Here is a 12500-nt window from a genome sequence, read left to right as displayed (position 1 = left end):
TTTCGCTCTCGCTCTCTCTCTCTCTCTCTCTCTCTCTCTCTCTCTCTCTCTCTCTCTCTCTCTCTCTCTCTCTCTCTCTCTCTCTCTGTCTCTCGCTCTCTTTCTAAGTGCTGCAACGCGAGGAGGATTTGTGATCAGAGATGAGGATAAGTGAATGGGATAAGATAGGGGAGTAGATGGCTGCCCTGCCTTGCTGCTGTTGCCGCCGCCGTGAATTTCCTCGGCTCAACTTCTCCCTGAAGTCCCAGCCTGTCTGCTCCGTGAGGGCTCGAGAAATAAGCTCGCCAGGGGGACGTACGTAACTCCGGTGGAGCGGGTAGCGCGGTGGGGGGGTGGGTGGTGTTGGGGGGGAGCTTGGTCGCAATCAGGATTTTAGATCAGCCGCCTGCAATGTCCTGCAGCAGTGTTTTTTTTTTTTTGCGTCTCAGATGTTTGTCTCGATAGGAGCGCTGCATGCGTGCACGACGCGTCCCTCTGGGCCACTGAAACACTGCTAGGTCTCGAAATCTTCTGGAGCATCAGGCAGCCTAGCCGCATCAGTGTGAGGAGCGGCTTTATAGAGGTATGGTGGAGAGGAGGGAGAGGGCGTGATAAGTGTAGCCCGGAGCACAATAAACATGTTTATAGATGTGTCTCTCCAAGTAACACACAGACACCACCGAGAACCATTGAGTCAGAGAGTAGCATAGACAGTATAAAAAATGAGCTGCAGTGCATGGCTATACTATTTAATATCAATACAATGTTTAAATTGGAAAATAATTTATTTACACTAAGATCTAGCCATAACTGGTTCCTCTAATGAGCAATGACTCTGCAATGTGTAATTACTCCATGTACATGATGTGCAGTGTGCACGCATACCACTAAGCTGGAGCATGAACTGAAAAACCTATCACGTTATATAAGTTGTCACATTTCATTGGTTAAAACTTAAAAGCTACTATCATTAAAGGTCAAAGGTCAAGTAAGAAGAAAGCCAATGAGAAAACACCTTATACGTATAAACTGCTGTTCTGTAAAACATTCATGAATGCTTGTGTGAATTCATACATTCATAACATTCTCTTATGACACTGTAATAACTTTAGAAGCCTTCTCAACTTCAGGTGTAGTCATTTATGATGTGTTAATTGAGCCTCATCAATAATGGCTTCATAGAAATTGTCACCGTTTTTAGATGACATTTAGGAGGATACAACATGACTTTCATAGGGGACAATATACATGTAACTTTGCATGAAATGAGAATAAATACTCAGTAGGAGTGCTACCTTGAACTTCCGCTGGTAGACAGTACTATTTGGTCATAGGCTTGCTTATTTTGCTTATAACAAGCTGTGCTTATTTTATGAGCAGAACAACATATGTGGTGAATTTCAGGAATATACCTACTATGATAGCCTACATGTGCAAAATAATGTAAAATCCCAATGGGAATAAAGAAACCCAAATGGTCGAACTGTTCATTAATCTTCAAATTACAGAACTTTCTGTTTGTTTCCAACACACGGTAAAAAAATATAATGTGCACAGTCCCTTCTTCATTCACTTCATACACAGTATGTTTCTAACCTTCTAACCTCTTCCACTTGTCCACTGACCATTAATGTGAACCATCTGATTCCTTACAAATGCGCCACTATGGTGAGGAGGAGGCATGAAGCACAATCTGTCCTTGCCTGCAACAGATCAGTGCTAACAGATTGTAGTGGAGTGCGCTGCCTCTGTTTTAAACCACATACCCCACCACGCCAGCAGCCGGTGCATTGCTGTTGCCTGAGTTTTGACATTGCTGCCCCTGATCCGTAACGGCAAAATCATAATGCTGCCACCCGCACCACTTCTGCTTCTCTCTCTCTCTCTCTCTCTCTCTCTCTCTCTCTCTCTCTCTCTCTCTCTATCTCCCTTTCTGCTTTGAGTGGTGACAGAATTTAGAGGTTTTTCCTTTCCCTTGCTCATTTATTTATTGCTTCCATATGGTACCTGTTACCTTCGTATCATCTGTTTATGATGCAAGCCGAATGACACACAACGAGACCTGTGTTAATTGTTTGTTTGTTTGCGTGTCACATGTGTTTTGTCACGCTAAAGTTGCTACCTTTGCATTAGTTGCTGTTGGCATCATGTCATCTCGAGCGTAATGTTTATGATGTCTTTAATGATGTCCCTGAAGGGGAAAGCGTTGTGCTGCATTTATTTGTCTTGTTATGTAGCTCTTGTAACAGCATATTTCCATTCAGCTGAATGGCCTACGCCAGCAGGCAGGGGGTGTTTTAGTCTAATGGACCGTGTGGGGGCAATGCAAAGCAAAGCAGAAAAACTGCAGGCACTGCTATAAAGCCACACATTGATCCATAAAATTTAAGACTGTTTTTTTAAGTCATGAGTTGAAATCTCTTTTGCTGCGAAGCTAATAGATGGAAGCAGACAGTTGTGCAATAACAGATGTAACCTAACCTTAGATGCATTTACAGGAGGTCAGTATCTTTAGAATGTTGTGAAAGACAGTGTGGGCTTTGTTATACAATATTGCCCCCTCACTGTGCACTATTCCTTACTTGTACAAGTAGATTTTGCAGTGTTAATTCAAGACTTTCAGAGTATAGCAGGACTAAACACACTGTATAGAAGAATGTTAAATTCAATACTCGATGTGGCAAATGTAACACTCTTCAATAGAGTGCATTCAGTTCTACTCTCAAAGGGTTGAATTAGCACTGGGCAATTGTCTGTCTGTCTGGTGAATAAGCTGCAGACGTCAGTCTGGATCTGATTATTGGCCATGGATAAGGATGTGTGTATATGAGTCAGGGGTGAGGAGTTCTGGTCAAGAGTTTTGGCCGGAATACATTTGTCTTCATGCATTTATCTTGACATTTATGCATTTGATATCATATCCCGTCCCAGATAGCCGGAGTTGCAGTGGATTATTCCTTACTTGGCTAGAAAGTGAATAAGCTAAGACATTGCTCTGGATCTATCTAATGAGCATGGACTATCGTTGACTCCATGTGTCTAGAGGCAAGGGTCAAGAGTTCCAGTGAAGAGTTTTTTGGCCAGAATGCATTTACAGTATCGGCACACAGCTCTTGGCATTCATGCATTTTATAGATCATATCGCGTCCCAGATAGCCGGAGTTGCAGTAGAATATTCCTTACTTGGCTAGAAAGTGAATAAGCTATGACATTGGTCTGGATCTATCTAATGTGCTTGGACTCTCTGTTGTTCCAGAGTTCCAGTGAAGATTTCTTTTGCCAGAATGCATTTACAGTAGGCTATCGGCACACAGCTCTTGTCATTCATGCATTTTATTTATCATATCGCGTCCCAGATAGCCCAGAGTAGAGAGTGGAAAACAGATGGTATACGGTGGAGAGCTTCTATGATAGCTCCTCATCTGTCTTGTCTTTCCAGAGTGCTTCAACAACTGTGAGCAGTGTTGCCAGATGTGTTTGATCAAATTCCGCCCAAAAGTTTCTCAAAAACTGCCAAAATGCACTAAATTCCGCTCACTTTCAACAAATCACATTGATTTCTATGGGCATAAAGCGGCAGGAAAAAAAACGCCAAATGGCCAATTTTTCCCGTTTTTACCAGCAGACGGACATCCCAAGTAGCCGAATTGGACGCGTTACCACCTAATCTGGCAACACTGACTGTGAGGGGGAATATGGTTTGTGTTTCTGTCCACATTCAAACAGCCTGCCACTGCAAACGAGGTCCAGCCAGCCAATGTTTGTCGAACAGACAAAAAAAGAAATGAGCAAAACCATACACACATTTGTAATTGCTTGAGTTTAGGGGGAAATATGTTGTAATCAGTCTCTCCTCACTCCTCGGCTGGCGGTTCTCATTCAGACAGACAGGCCTACACAGTCTGGCTGCTGTGTTTGTTCACAGTAATTAATGGTGTGTCTCGGCAACGCGGTGCACACATCTTTTGATCGCACTGTCTGGAGTGTCGACGAATGCCAGAAGACTGAGCTGTTGGAGAGAGAGAGAGAGAGAGTGTGTGTGTGTGTGTGTGTGTGTGTGTGTGTGTGTGTGTGTGTGTGTGTGTGTGTGTGTGTGTGTGTGTGTGTGTCTGTGTCTGTGTCTGTGTCTCTGTGTCTGTGTCTGTGTGTGTGTCTGTGTGTGTGTGTCTGTGTGTCTGTGTGTGTGTGTGCGTGCATGTGTGCAGGAGTGTGTGGAGGGGTGTAAAGTGTCACTCTCTAAAGCTTTGAAGTGTGCCGTAAAGACCCAAGCTATCACGTTCATACGCTCTGGTGTGAAACAGCTCGACAGACTGCCTTTTTTTGCATTCAAGCCCATTGCGGCTGTTGCCAAGTCGAATCCAGTGTTGCACTAATATAAACAGAGTTGAAACCGAAAGGTTGTCGTCGTCAGTCATAAAAGGAAAATATGTACAAAGAAGAAATATGCTCCGGGGGGAAAGAAAAGAGAAACTCTTGATAGTGTTTCATCAGGATTTCCTCTCACAGACACCAGAGTATCCACTGTCAAAGAGACATCTTGATCTGTGTCCAACAAAAGGCACGTCTCTTGGATGAGGCTGGCGTCCCTCCATCTGTCTGTATTCCTGCGCGTGCCCAGGTATCGCTCCTTCCACCCTGCTCTTTCAAATGTGCCAATTAATACCGAGGGAGATTAATCGGTGTCTCCTCCGAAACAATAATGGCATAATGACAGAAAATCCTTCTTGCTACGAACTATAACAATAAAAACATTTACTGTAGCATTAAGAATATGTCTTATTTGATTTGTCTGCTGCTGTGGTGGGTGACCTCAGTGCCAATTAATACCACGAATGATAACATTAAAAACATTTACTCTAAGAATATGTCTCTTTTCATTTGATTTGTCCACTCGCTGCTGTGGTGGGTGACCTCAGCGATCCCAATGATTTAGCTGCAAATGTTATCCTGTTATTTTGTGATTAAGGCCATTCAGAAAGAGGTGCAATTACCAGCATATCAACTGTGGCTGGCTGCTAGCTGGGGTGAAAAGCTCTGCTTCTTTTTTTTTTGTCGCAGTGAGATATTTGCCTCTGTCAGGGAGAACAATAAAGCTCTGTGACCACCAAATGAGCTGTGGCTTATGGATAGCTCCACATTACCCTCTCCCCCCCTTCCCCTTTCCACATCACTTTATTAAAAGTAATAGCCTCAATCCATAACGTCAGTTCTACTTGTGGACACATTCGCTCTGGATTGTTCCGTCTGAGCGTGTAGTTGATGTTGGAGGCCGCGGGTTACATGACGAAGGCTATTAGGCATGTCATATCTCTGGAGCGAGTAATCTGATTTATGCTGTAATTAGGACGTGATGTATGCTGTCCACAAATAGAAAAGGAAGCTAAATGTTTCTCTCTCTCTCGCTCTCTCTCCCGCTGTCTGTCTCTTCTGTGCTACTTTTTTGTGTGTGTGTTGTTGTTATGATACATGGCTGGCCGATAATCCTTGAATTTGCCGAGCTGAAAAGGAGGGGGAAAAAAGCTTTATTTTAGTTCTCTTTCTTCACTCAAAAATTGTCCATTTGGTAAGAGGCTTAGAAGTGTACACATACTACAGTTGCAGATAAACAGACACAATGGGCCTTGTAGTGTATGTGAATGCATGTCTTCCTACGTTTTTCTTCCCCTCCTCCCTTTTGTTTTGGCAGAGAAGGGGAGACAAAGGGAAAGCGATTAGTCAACACGTGTCTGTTTGACTGTAAGGGAAAACAAAAGTGTTGGAGCAAATCGGTGAGTGAATCAGAGCCAGTTACTCCCGCGAGTGAACAGGCGTCCCCTGCAAGCGATCATCGGAGTCGCTTAGCTCGTCCCCGCACACTGACATCTCAGTCATAACATCCTGCTGAGTGCAGGACATGTACACACAGGCACGCACGCACACAAGCAGGCACGCACACAGGCACGCACGCACACACACACACACACACACACACACACACACACACACACACACACACACACACACACACACACACACACACACACACACACACACACACACACACACACACACACACACACACACACACACACACACACAATCTCTTTTCCTCTCACTTTCTCTCACTGTCTGTCTCTTGCCAAGGTCAGTGGAGTTATGAAAGATGAAATGCTCTGGGGTTTTCTTTGTCCTCTCAGTCTTGTCAACACCATCTCTGCACTCCACACCATATCACAGCCAAAACATACAGTATGGGTCAAACTGGGGTTTTTTTTGTCACGCAAAACTGATGCTGTGAACTGCTGACCTTTCCAGATGAGTTCTTTTCTATATTTCCTGTTACCATTTATTATTTGTCATTGGTTATCACAAAGTTGGTGCAATGTTTGTTGTCGAACTTTAGGCGTCATACATCAACATAGCATACGCCACAGCACAGGTACAATAACCAAACATGTACAGAGTAAAAAATAGGTTAAATCACTGTATACTGTAGACATACAACTGCAGTAGATAAATGAAAGCGCACAAGTGCTGTGTCATGATTCCAGGCATCGTACATCAACATGCCACGGTAACCGAAGTAGAGTAACCGAACGTGCACAGTCAAAGAAAAAAGGTTAAATCACAGTGTCCTGAACAGTAGGCATACAACTGCAGTAGATACATGAAAGTGCACACAGCGTACATGTGCTGTGTCATGATTCCCAGGTTTGCCCTGCAATAGCAAAGCTCAGCTACTGTGGGTGAGTACTGGAGGATGAGGAGAGGAAGGACACAGCCAGGGTTGCCAGATGTGTCTGATCCTTTCCAGCCCAAACGGTGCTCAAAGACCGCCTGGAGACACTAAATTCCACCCAATTTCAACCAAGTTGTATTGATTTCTATGGCCTTAAAACTACAGAAAACTAGAATGGGCACTCGGTAGAGCACAAACCTTCGCCTACGCCACTTATTTTTTTCTGGCCATCTTCAGAGTGTGGGGCATAACATTCTCCAAATTTTGGTGTTAGTTTCATTGAAATTGGACCGGAATATCGTAATATTACATTTTTTGCCCAGTCTTGACCTCTTATTTAATTCATCATGCACACGTTGTTCTGGCATATAGTGCTTGGCAAAGAAAAACGTTTTTGACCTTTTCGTGACCTTGACCTTGACCTTTGACCCAATCACTCCCAAAAAGTAATTGATTGTTCCTTGGGTCATGACCAATCATCCCAGTAAATTTCATAAAAATCGGCTCAATTTACGTTTTTGACCTTTTCGTGACCTTGACCTTGACCTTTGACCCAATCACTCCCAAAAAGTAATTGATTGTTCCTTGGGTCATGACCAATCATCCCACTAAATTTCATAAAAATCGGCTCAATTTACGTTTTTGACCTTTTCGTGACCTTGACCTTTGACCTTTGACCCAATCACTCCCAAAAACTAATCGATTGTTCCTTGGGTCATGACCAATCATCCCACTAAATTTCATAAAAATCGGCTCAGTTCTGTCTGAGTTATACGAAGTGCAAACAAACATTTTGACCTTGACCTTTGACCTTTGACCCAATCACTCCCAAAAACTAATCGATTGTTCCTTGGGTCATGACCAATCATCCCACTAAATTTCATAAAAATCGTCTCAGTTCTGACTGAGTTATACGAAGTACAAACAAACAAACAAACAAACAAACAAACAACAAACATATTCACAAAACATAACCTTCTGGCGAAGGTAATAAATAAATACACGGCGGGCAAAACATAACCTTCTGGCGAAGGTAAAAACACCAATTTTTTTACCCGTAGATGGCTATCCCAAGAAGCCCAATTGGGTGGGTAACCACTAGGACTGTAACGATATTGTATCAAACCGAGAAATCGCGATACACAGTCATGATACTTATATCGCGATACAAGAAGGCAGTATTTTTGTACCCATTAGTCCAGAAAACAACCTCATGATTTGATGTGATAGTAACCGAAGTACAGTAACCGAACGTGCTGTACAAGATGACAAGATGACAAAATATATACGAAATCAGTTGATGCCATGAAGTTGGGCATTGTGCTATGAATAACCTTTATAATTCTTTGCAGGTGAGAGAGAGAGAGAGAGAGAGAGAGAGAGAGAGAGAGAGAGAGAGAGAGAGAGAGAGAGAGAGAGAGACAGGGAATACTGTGCAGGTTTGGATCCTTGCGCAGGAGTATCTCAAAACACACCGCCTCTCAATGGAAGGAGTTTCAAAAATGAAGGAAATAGTACTTTGTCCATATTAAAGTTGCATGACTGTAGGACATGTTAGGCTTGATGTGTGTGTGTGTGTGTGTGTGTGTGTGTGTGTGTAGTGTGATTGTAGTGTGTACATGAGATTACCCTGAATAAAAACAGTCATACCCTTTCCACCAAATGTTTCATAGTATAGCCAGATAGGGAGTTTTTACTAGGAACAAAATCTAAAACACAAAGCAGTTTTTCATAAGGTATCTTACAGTGCATTTTTTAGTACAGGGTGGGCAGCTAGCAGAGACAGAGACAGAAAGGAAATGAGTGTAAGAGCACAAGAGAGAGAAAAGTGGATAATGCTGCAGAGAGAGAGAGAGAGAGAGAGAGAGAGAGAGAGAGAGAGAGAGAGAGAAACTGCAGTGAGAGCTGGGTAAGGCCGTAGAGAGGGATTATCTGTCTGTGTCAGGAAGAGAATAATTGGTTTTCCTGCATTGGGCAATAATCTAATGGCCTGATATACTTCCATTGATTGGTTGCTTAAGGATCGGTTTGAGACGCTCCTTTGTGACAGGAAAGATTGTCATAATGATATACAGTAATGTGTCTTTGTGTGTAGTGCGCAAGCAGGTGCATCTGTGTCTCTGAGCTTTCAGTCAGACAGCCTTCACTGGGTTTATTTTGTGTGTGTGTGTGTGTGTGTGTGTGTGTGTGTGTGTGTGTGTGTGTGTGTGTGTGTGTGTGTGTGTGTGTGTGTGTGTGTGTGTGTGTGTGTGTGTGTGTGTGTGTGTGCGTGTGCGCGTGCATGTGTATGTTTGTGTTTGTGTGTGCGCATGTGTGTGATATGCCTGACTACTGTCTGCACATGACTGTTGCATGTGATTCCTCTTCATCTAGGATTTTTGTAGCCTGTATTCATATCAAAGGCACAGAACCTTGAGAAATAACACACACACACTTGCACACTCTGAGAGCATCTTTGGCACATAAAAGGCAGGTCAGTGAAATGTGTACGTACCTGTAAGTGTATCTCAAGGATGGAGTTGGTGCAAAAAAAGATTTACACCATGAAATCTATCTTGTGTGTGATTTTCTCTTGGAGACTCTTTGCTGCTGTAGAGGTAGTGGTAGTAATTTGGTTTTTTTTTATGTTTTTTATGTATTTTTATGGGCTTTTTCGCCTTTATTTTAGACAGGACAGTGAAGGAGACTCACTAGTTTGACGCCCTCTCGTGACTTCACATGGTAATCAAACATTTCAAACAAGCGATTTAAGGTTAGGGTTAGGTTTAGGGTTAAGGTTAGGGTTAGGGTTAAGGTTAGGGTTAGGTTTAGGGTTAGGTTTAGGGTTAAGGTTAGGGTTAGGATTAGGTTTAGGGTCGTATGACGTAAGCGGTAAGTCACGAAAGGGCGTCGAACTAGTGAGTCCCGACAGTGAAGAGCAACAGGAAGCGAATGTGGAGAGAGAGAAGGGGCAGGGATGACAGGGATTCAAACCCTGGGTGCAACCATTGGGGCATGCAAGCCCAAATGTGGGGGGCTTATTGTGCTGCGCCACAGCGCCCCCACGTGTGCTTTTCTCTTGGCGACTGTTTGCTGCTATAGAGGTAGTGGTAGTAATTTGTAATCAGTACCAAGTGCATCAGCTGAAATAGCTGCTTTCGTTCCCCTCCCCAGAACTTGCACAGGAGTAAATTGCTTAAAGGAGACGTGATCAAAGGCTTGTTTTTCCCCTAACCATCCTGTCTCCCTGTGGTTTCGAACTTGTTCAAACACAAGTTACTGCCCTGGAATCGTAAGTGCAATTGCTGTTGTGCCAGTATTAGAGACTAATGAGTTTCTTTGTCTCTGCCTCTCTCTCTCTCTGCCCCCCCCTTTATTTCTCTCTCTTGGTCTCCACTTTTGTCTCTCTCTGTCTCTGTCTGTCTGTCTCTCTCTCTCTTTTTCTTCTTCGTTATCTTCTTCTTCTTCTTCTTCTTCTTCTTCTTCTTCTTCTTCTTCTTCTTTTTTCTTTTTCTTTTTCTTCTCCCTCTTCTTCTTCTTCTTCTTCTTCTTCTTCTTCCTATTTCTCCTCCTCCCCCTACCTTTCTCCTCAGAAGAATATGTCACTGAAGCCGCAGGAACGCAAGGGCAGTGTGGCGGGGCCCCTCCATAAGAAGAGGCCAGGCCGGGTTCCCAACGGCCTCACCCTGGACACCCGCAAGGACTCCCACTTCAACCACCACAACCACAACCACAACAACACCACCACCACCAATGGCAGCAGCCACACCAACCACACCAACCACACCAACAGCCTCCACAACCATAGCAAACACAACCATGTGAACCATCAGCACTCCGACCAGGAGAACAACCCCCACCTGGCCCCCTCCCACAAGAAGAAGAAGCTGCAGCCCAAGAAGCAGCGACCGGTGAGTACAGGGCAGAAAGCCGCCAGTCCTCTGGTTTCTGATGCTAGAATTGGTCAATGCCAAGGAGTGTCGTAATCATTCATGTTAGTCAGGACCCTGTTTCTCGAAAGCATTGTTGCTAGCCTGTCGGAAACAGAAAACTTGACTTTTCCTGATGCTGGAATTGGTCGATGCCAGTAGCATCGACAATAGTAGTGCATCTTCCAGGCTAGGCAGATAGCCGCCTGGGGCCCCCAAGCCATTAGATGATGAACAACACTTTAAGCTACATTAGTGGCAGTTTGTTTCGAGAGATCATTCATTTCGATTTTGGCTTGGTGCCCCAACTGACCCAGCGATCGCCTCTGGATGCCAGGGAGTGTAACCCTTCATATTAGCCTGGACCTAGTTTCTTGAAAGCATTGTTGATAACCTGTTGGAAACTTACTTGGTTGCCTATAGGAAATTGCATTGCAACCAAGTAAGCTGCTTACAACAAGAAACACACCCATGGTTAGGACTGTTGTAAGTATGGTGAGAATGGTGAGAAATGAAGCTGGTTTGGCTGAAAGCCGCTGATCCTATACCTCATGATGCAGGAATTGATTCCAGAGAGTGTTATAATCCATGATGTGAGCCTGCTTACGACTGTTGTGGACGAGTAATGAGGCTGGTTTGTCTGGAAACCGCTAGTCCTATATATCCTGATGCTGCAATTGGTTGATGCCTGATGTAGTATTATAATATTATAGCAAAAGGCAGCACTGAAGACAAAAATCATGGTTTAGGCCTGATGAAGTCTTGACAATTGAAGAGAATGATATAAACCCTGATGTCAGCCTGGTTTGGACTGCGGATGGCAGAGACCTGCTGTCTTATGCTTCTTGATGGTGATGTTTCGTGTAAATTATGAAAAGAGTTTGAAGGCCCGTCTGATGTGTAACACCCTTTACAGGGATTGGCAACTGGAGGCCCAGGGGCCACATGCAGCTTACCTACTCACTTAATTCGGCCCGTAGATTAAACAGTAGGCCTACCTTCGAGAGCGTCCTTGAAGCCAGAACATACTGATAGGCTGGTGTTTCTGGCCAGAAATATTGCCTTTTACATCACGTATAAAATTCATCCTTGGTTGTATTTCATTTTGTTATATATATTTTTTTTTTAAACAGCAAAAATCAATAATCGTGATTATGATTTTGACCCAAATAATCGTGATTATGATTTCTTCCATAATCGTGTAGCCCTATGGAGTATTGTAACAAATTGCAACATTGAAGAGTGTCTTATAAGCATATAGTGTTATAACCATATGCTAGCCTGTTAGTGACTGTGTTTCACACTTCTAGTCTGGCTGTTTACATATTGCAGTTGTTTGTTGTTGTGTATGATGCTGTAATTTACAGAACATCTCTTGATAATTGAAATACTCTTGCTTATTTAATTCTTGTGTTGTGTTCATAAGCTGCATACACCTGTGGTGTTCGGGTCATTTTTGACCCGTGATAACAAAACTCAGCCATAAAATACCTAAAAACACTAGTTATCATCAAATTTTGTTTTTCATCTCATGGTTAACTTGGTATGTATTCATATCCATGGAAATATTACTTTATGTATTCATCTTTTTGACTTTACAGGTCTTTTATCTTACATTATGCAAATCGTTTTTGATGACCAAAACTATCAAAATCTGCATACATTCACTATTAATACCTCCTAAAGTGATAAATTAGTGATTATGTTGTCCTTGTATTACAGCTGATATGAGAGTACAACAACCCCCACATTTATTTTATTAGTTTCTCTCTAATATTAAAAAATATCATCAATAGTGGCATTTGTGGTGTTCGGGTCCAAACCAACCCAAAGAGATTTATAGCAGGATAAAGACCAAATGTCAACTAAATAAGTGCATAAAATCAGTGTTTAAA

At 43.1% G+C, this 12500-nt stretch overlaps 1 protein-coding gene across 13 annotated transcripts in view; it reads left to right on the top strand.

Moving 5' to 3' along the window:
* auts2a (activator of transcription and developmental regulator AUTS2 a) overlaps nucleotides 1-12500 on the top strand; it is a 596658-nt gene that overhangs the window by 103563 nt on the left and 480595 nt on the right. For all 13 annotated transcript variants that reach the window (XM_063203283.1, XM_063203279.1, XM_063203282.1 and 10 more), the window contains exon 3: nucleotides 10273-10587. In XM_063203283.1, coding sequence (XP_063059353.1) covers nucleotides 10273-10587 — 315 coding nt within the window. The remainder of the gene's footprint in view (nucleotides 1-10272; nucleotides 10588-12500) is intronic.

Source organism: Engraulis encrasicolus, chromosome 7 (genome assembly GCF_034702125.1).
Source record: "Engraulis encrasicolus isolate BLACKSEA-1 chromosome 7, IST_EnEncr_1.0, whole genome shotgun sequence".
NCBI classification, from domain to species: Eukaryota; Metazoa; Chordata; class Actinopteri; order Clupeiformes; family Engraulidae; genus Engraulis; species Engraulis encrasicolus.
This window is presented reverse-complemented; position numbering and strand designations above follow the sequence as displayed.